The following is a 5,640-nucleotide window of genomic DNA, read 5'->3' as shown; positions in this document are numbered from 1 at the left end:
CCTCCTCCTCCTCCTCCTCCTCAACTACCTCCTCCTCTCTCTCTTTTCTCACCCCTTTTCCTCCTCCTCCTCCTCCTCCTGCTCCCAGGGAAGGTTCAAATCTGTCGAATTTCCATACCTTTATCACGACAAACATTGTTCCTGTCTCTGTGTTCATGGCTGGCAAAACGTCGTTAACTTGTACCATTCTTCAATTCTTACTCCCCCCCCCCAAAAAAAAAATCGTCTCCCCCCACCCCCACCCCTGTATGTCACTCAACAGGTGGGCAAGTCCGCGTGCAAAGTGTTACTTCAATCTCCTTGCTTCGCTCTGCCCCTCAGCCTGGTCACCCCAGTGACCTTCGGCCTTTTGTGCCTCTCATACACCAGGTCCGGGGACATAGAGGTAAGGAAAACATTCGACAGGAGATATTCGGAAGACGTCTCCAGCGAGCACCTAGGAGTTATCCGGAGACACACTCCCGCACACAGATGCACTGCTTTTTTTTTTGGGGGGGGCGTATTGTTTGCTGCAGATCTCATATGTAGCCACTAAAACTGTCGCCAGTCAATTAGTAGCAAGAAAATTTCAAACTTAACAGCAAAATATTAAATTATGGGTCAAAATGTCACCCCTCAGATTTATTTACTTGGTCTAAAGGCACAAAGCATTTTGATTGGTCTATCTCCGTCGGAGACGTCTCCGAATAGATACTGCGAATACATTCAGCTGAATTAAACGCCATTTAAAATACGGCAACGCAACAAAGTTTTGTGCTGTGCTGGATCTTAACCCTTGCGTAATGCCGTTCCTTGTTGTGTGAAAAATTTTTTTAAAGATTGTCTAAAACTTTCAGTAAGAACGAGATCTTACAAGCTGCCTTTTATGCGTAATTTTGTTTGTTTGGAGAACACAGGTAGAAGAGACTGCAGTCTTGTCGTCGTGATTCTTAACAAAGGAACAGGCTATTAGGGACTATACCTGCCTTGGCCATTTGAGTAAGGATTGATAAAGTGAAAGGCGATGATGATGATGATGATGATGATGATGATGATGATGATGATGATGATGATGATGATGATGATGGTGTGATGATGATGATGATGATGATGATGATGATGATAATGATGATGATGATGATGATGATGATGGTATGGGCTAGATCTATAACTTCCGCGTCCATTTGGGTATGAATTGGTGATGATGAAAAGTTTACTTCTCACCTCACTTTCGACTTTGTCTTTTTTTACACTACCACATGGATTTTCAGGCTTTCTTTGGCTGTGCCGCCTCTTGGGCCTACAACGTTCATAACGTCTCCTTGGCAACGCATCTAGACAACTTGTTCGAGTACCATTGGGTGGCATTGGGCGTGGCTTCCTACTTCACATTCCTCTACGTCACTGGTCACGTGTGGAGGTCACGGGCAGAGAGAATGGCACGAACGGAAAAGTAGGTCTATCTATCTATCTATCTATCTATCTATCTATCTATCTATCTATCTATCTATCTGTGTGTCGGTATCTCCCCACCTGCATTGGCTGAAACAAACTACTGTATTGTTTTCAGAACCCCCGTGTATCATCTGATATATGCTGTTTACGAATTATGAACCCCCATGGTTAGTTGGTAAGAAGAAGAACTATCAGTACACCGCCATTTTCTGTCTCTTACATAGTATGTAGTGATTGTAATGTCCTTAACAGATTGTGAAATGATTGTAATGTCCTTAACAGATTGTGAAACGATTGTAATGTCCTTAACAGATTGTGAAATTATTGTAATGTCCTTAACAGATTGTGAAATGATTGTATAGTCCCTTACAGACTGTGAAATGATTGCATTGTCCGTTATAGGCTATGAACTGATTATATTGTCCGAAATGATTGCATTGTCCGTTACAGACCGCGGTATAATATTGTGTGGTCCGTTACAGACTGTGGCACGATTATATTGTGCGTTACAGACTGCGACATGATTTCATTGTACTATTCGCTACAGGTTTTAGAGTCATTGTATAGTCCGTTACAGACTGTGGCATGATTAAATAGTGCGTTACAGTCTGTGAGGCACCAAACGTTGTCTGCTGTGTATTGTATGTAAACTGTCACGTGTTTTCTGATACAGACTATGAGTGATTGAGGGGCACCTCTGGTTGGCCCTTCTTCATGTCTTTCTATACGTCGTTTTTGTCTGTCTCTCTTGGTTTGGTTTTTCCATTCACTGAATGGTCGTTATTGTGTCAATACCCTTCTATTTTCTCAAAATATTACAGACTGTTTGTGAACCCCTTGTACTGCGGTATTCTCGTGGAGCAGTCCATCATGGGTAACAGAAGACGGGATGATTACGAACCACGTGATCAGAAGGTAAAAATAAATTTCCCTTTCCCTTTTAGTGCTTTGTAAGAGTTTTGACTGAAATTCCCTGGTGTTACCGATTCAAACAAGTGTTAGTTTTATATAATGTATTTTTTTTCGTGTTTTAATCAAATTGTGGTACTATTAATTCGATAATGAGGCGCTGAGAGTCGATTGCAGAAGCTTGGCCAACGTTCACAACACTATGGGTCGTGAAAGACGGGAATGTGCTGCTGTCATTAACGACAATGACATGCGACATTTAATTGAGGAGCACTCTAAGCCAGAGGACCCAGTGATCTACATGGATGGATCGGTCAGAAGGGGTGAGAGAAGTGGGTGGGGTTTTGTGGTGTATAGTGGGAACAAACAGGTTCATAGCATGTCAGGGGCCATAGAATGAACAACTTCAAACATGAAAATAGAGATTGAGGCCGTAACAAGAGCGCTTGGCTAGCTTTAAAATGCCAGACTAAGAACTACCTGTCTCATTATTGTCACTGACTCCCAGTGCATCCTTAATGGTTGAGAAAGGGATGCTTCGGAGTGAATCGATGAACCCAATACAACACTCATCACTAAGAGCCATCACGTGGATAATGTTTCCTGGGCACTCTGGATGAAGGGTAATGAGGAGGCTGATAGACTGGCAGGCAGTGCCGTTGTTGAAGGTGAAGTGAAATTTGACAAAGGAGAAGTGTTGAAGACCCTGGTGGAAAAGTTGCTACACGAGGTAGACAGGGAGACAGCGGAACACCACGCAATCATCAGGATGCGGTAAATAGGGATAGAGAGGGGAGAAGGAAGAAAGGAACGATTATCTGAAAAGGAAAGATGTCGCCATAATCAAACAGCCACTGGAACAATCGGTATGGATACATTCCGGGCTTTGGGGCTTAGAGGAACTGAACACGTATGGACCTGTCCGGTGTGCAATGACGTTATTTTCTTCATGTATTGAGTATACCACGTAAGTGATAGGTGCACATTTTGTATGTTCAATCAAGCTGTTGTCACTAGCTGGGTCGCTGGAAAATTATACCAAGTCCCCACTTTACAGGCATTTATTGTTTAGCAGAAAAGCTTCGTTGTAGCGCACTGTAGACATGAGTAAAAACATCTTTTAACATAAATTGAAAATAAACAAGACATTTAGATAGCACCCCCCCCCCCGACAACCCCCCACCCCCCACCGACAACCCCCCACCCCCCAAAACAATCAACGACATAAAACAAGAAAATAACAAGGACAAATAAGGTATCTGCAAGTTCTTCCGTTTCTCCAAATTCCATACAGTTCAGGCGCTCCATTAGCACAGTTGGTATCATCTGTACTATTGACCGGATGACCCTGGCTCGAATCTCCAATTGGGCTTTCATTTGAGTCATTGTACGGAGTTTTCAAGGCTTTTCAGTCCCTTTGGCCCTTTAAGTAGCATTGCAGTGTTTAAAAGGGCGCCAAACCCATTCACTTACTTTGTTTTTACCATGCAGTCCACCGCGACCTGGGAACAAGAGCAAGGCGATGACGTAGGTGACCTTGACCTAGCCACGGCTCGAACCAAACTCCGCCGTGACACCACGCCGGTCATCTACATCTGTGCCACCATGTGGCATGAGACAGAGAACGAGATGGTGCAGATGCTGAAATCTATCTTTAGGTCTTTATTTTTCAAACCTTTTTTCTTCTAAAAGACCAGCTTTGTGTTTGTGTGTGTGTGTTTATGTGTGTGTGTGTGTGTGTGTGTGTGTGTGTGTGTGTGTGTGTGAGTGTTTGTGTGTGTGTGTGTGAGTGAGAGAGAGAGAGAGAGAGAGAGAGAGAGAGAGAGAGAGAGAGGGAGAGAGAGAGAGAGAGGACGAGAGAGAGAGAGTGCGTGTGTGAGAGAGAGAGACTGAAAGAGAGAGAGAGAGAGAGAGAGAGAGAGAGAGAGAGAGAGAGAGAGCAGTGAAAGTGTATTATATGAAACAGACAACGAAGTGGCGAAGATGCGTATGTATGTATGTATGTATGTATGTATGTATGTATGTATGTATGTATGTATGTATGTGTGTGTGTGTGTGTGTGTGTGTGTGTGTGATGTATGTATGTATGTATGTGTGTGTGTATGGAATGCTGGCACGTGCATGTGTATGTGTACGCGTTTGTGTGTCAATGGGTGGATGGGATTGAAGTCAGCAATTATATAATCACCACAGTACAGTTAGGTTAATAATAACCATCTTTGGTCATTTGTACAGACTGGACAGTGATCAGAGTGCTAGGCGGAACGCTCAACTGTTTTTCAACATCAGAGATCCTGACTACTATGAATTTGAGGGTAAGTTCTCGTGTCTTGAATTACATGACTCCAGGCTTTGAATCCAATCACCTTACCCTTTCCGTATGTGCCCACATGCACTAGACAAGAGGGATATCCCTTCCTAGGCAAAGCACTCACCCCCGAAAGAAACCAAAAATAAGGCGAGTTCGATCATTCCTTCCGAAATTGGGGGGCACATTGCAATTAATAGAATGTAAATTTAGAGGGATCTACCTCACAATTCAAATCAAGATCAAGCTTTGTGGAGTCGATGAAACAAGCAACTGAAGAATTTCATCTTAATTTTTTTCTTTGGTGCGCCTTTTCAGCTCACATTTTCTTCGACGATGCCTTTGAGGCTCACTCTGATGGCAGCGAGAACGACTTCAGCGTGAATAGCTACGTCAAGTTGCTCGTCAGCGTGATCGACACAGCGGCCAGGTACGGGCTATCTGTTTTTCTAAGACCTGTCAACAACTGATACAATCTTATCACCAACTGCAACATTATTTATTCTTTTTATTTTCAGCTTGTCATTATATTTTTGAATGACCTGTTTCTTCTGCTTTTACGTAACGGAACAGAGAGTCTACATATTATTTTTCTCAAATTATAAAAAAGTAAAACGAAAATGTATAAAGTGGTGGAGTGCAGTTACGTTAGCCTTAACTGCAGAGTTGCATTTGCCAAACAGTGTTGAAACATTTTAGGGGAACAATCTACTTGTGTTTTCCTAACCCTGGTCTCCCCTTAATAACCCCCCCCCCTTCCGTCCCGACATCCCTTTTCGACCTCTTCCCCCGAACTCGCAGCCAATGAAACACCAACAAAGATAGACACGCACCCCTAGAAAAAAAACAAAAAACAAAGAACACCCTACTCCCCCACCTCACTCAGATGCACCCCCCCCTCCCAAACGAAACAAAACAAAGCAAAACAAAACACCCCCTCCCCAAAAAAAGGAAAAAAATAACAATAACAAAACAAAACAACACCCCCT

The 5,640-nt window shown here is 43.1% G+C and overlaps 1 protein-coding gene across 1 annotated transcript in view; it reads left to right on the top strand.

The window, feature by feature from the left end:
- Nucleotides 1–5,640, top strand: part of LOC101859375 (chitin synthase chs-2) — a gene marked incomplete in the record, with an annotated part of 48,109 nt that overhangs the window by 18,220 nt on the left and 24,249 nt on the right. The window contains 6 exon segments of the mRNA XM_013086397.2: nt 263–385; nt 1,251–1,432; nt 2,256–2,349; nt 3,835–4,001; nt 4,579–4,658; nt 4,970–5,081. Coding sequence (XP_012941851.2) covers nt 263–385; nt 1,251–1,432; nt 2,256–2,349; nt 3,835–4,001; nt 4,579–4,658; nt 4,970–5,081 — 758 coding nt within the window.

This window comes from Aplysia californica, unplaced genomic scaffold (assembly GCF_000002075.1).
Source record: "Aplysia californica isolate F4 #8 unplaced genomic scaffold, AplCal3.0 scaffold00018, whole genome shotgun sequence".
NCBI classification, from domain to species: Eukaryota; Metazoa; Mollusca; class Gastropoda; order Aplysiida; family Aplysiidae; genus Aplysia; species Aplysia californica.
This window is presented reverse-complemented; position numbering and strand designations above follow the sequence as displayed.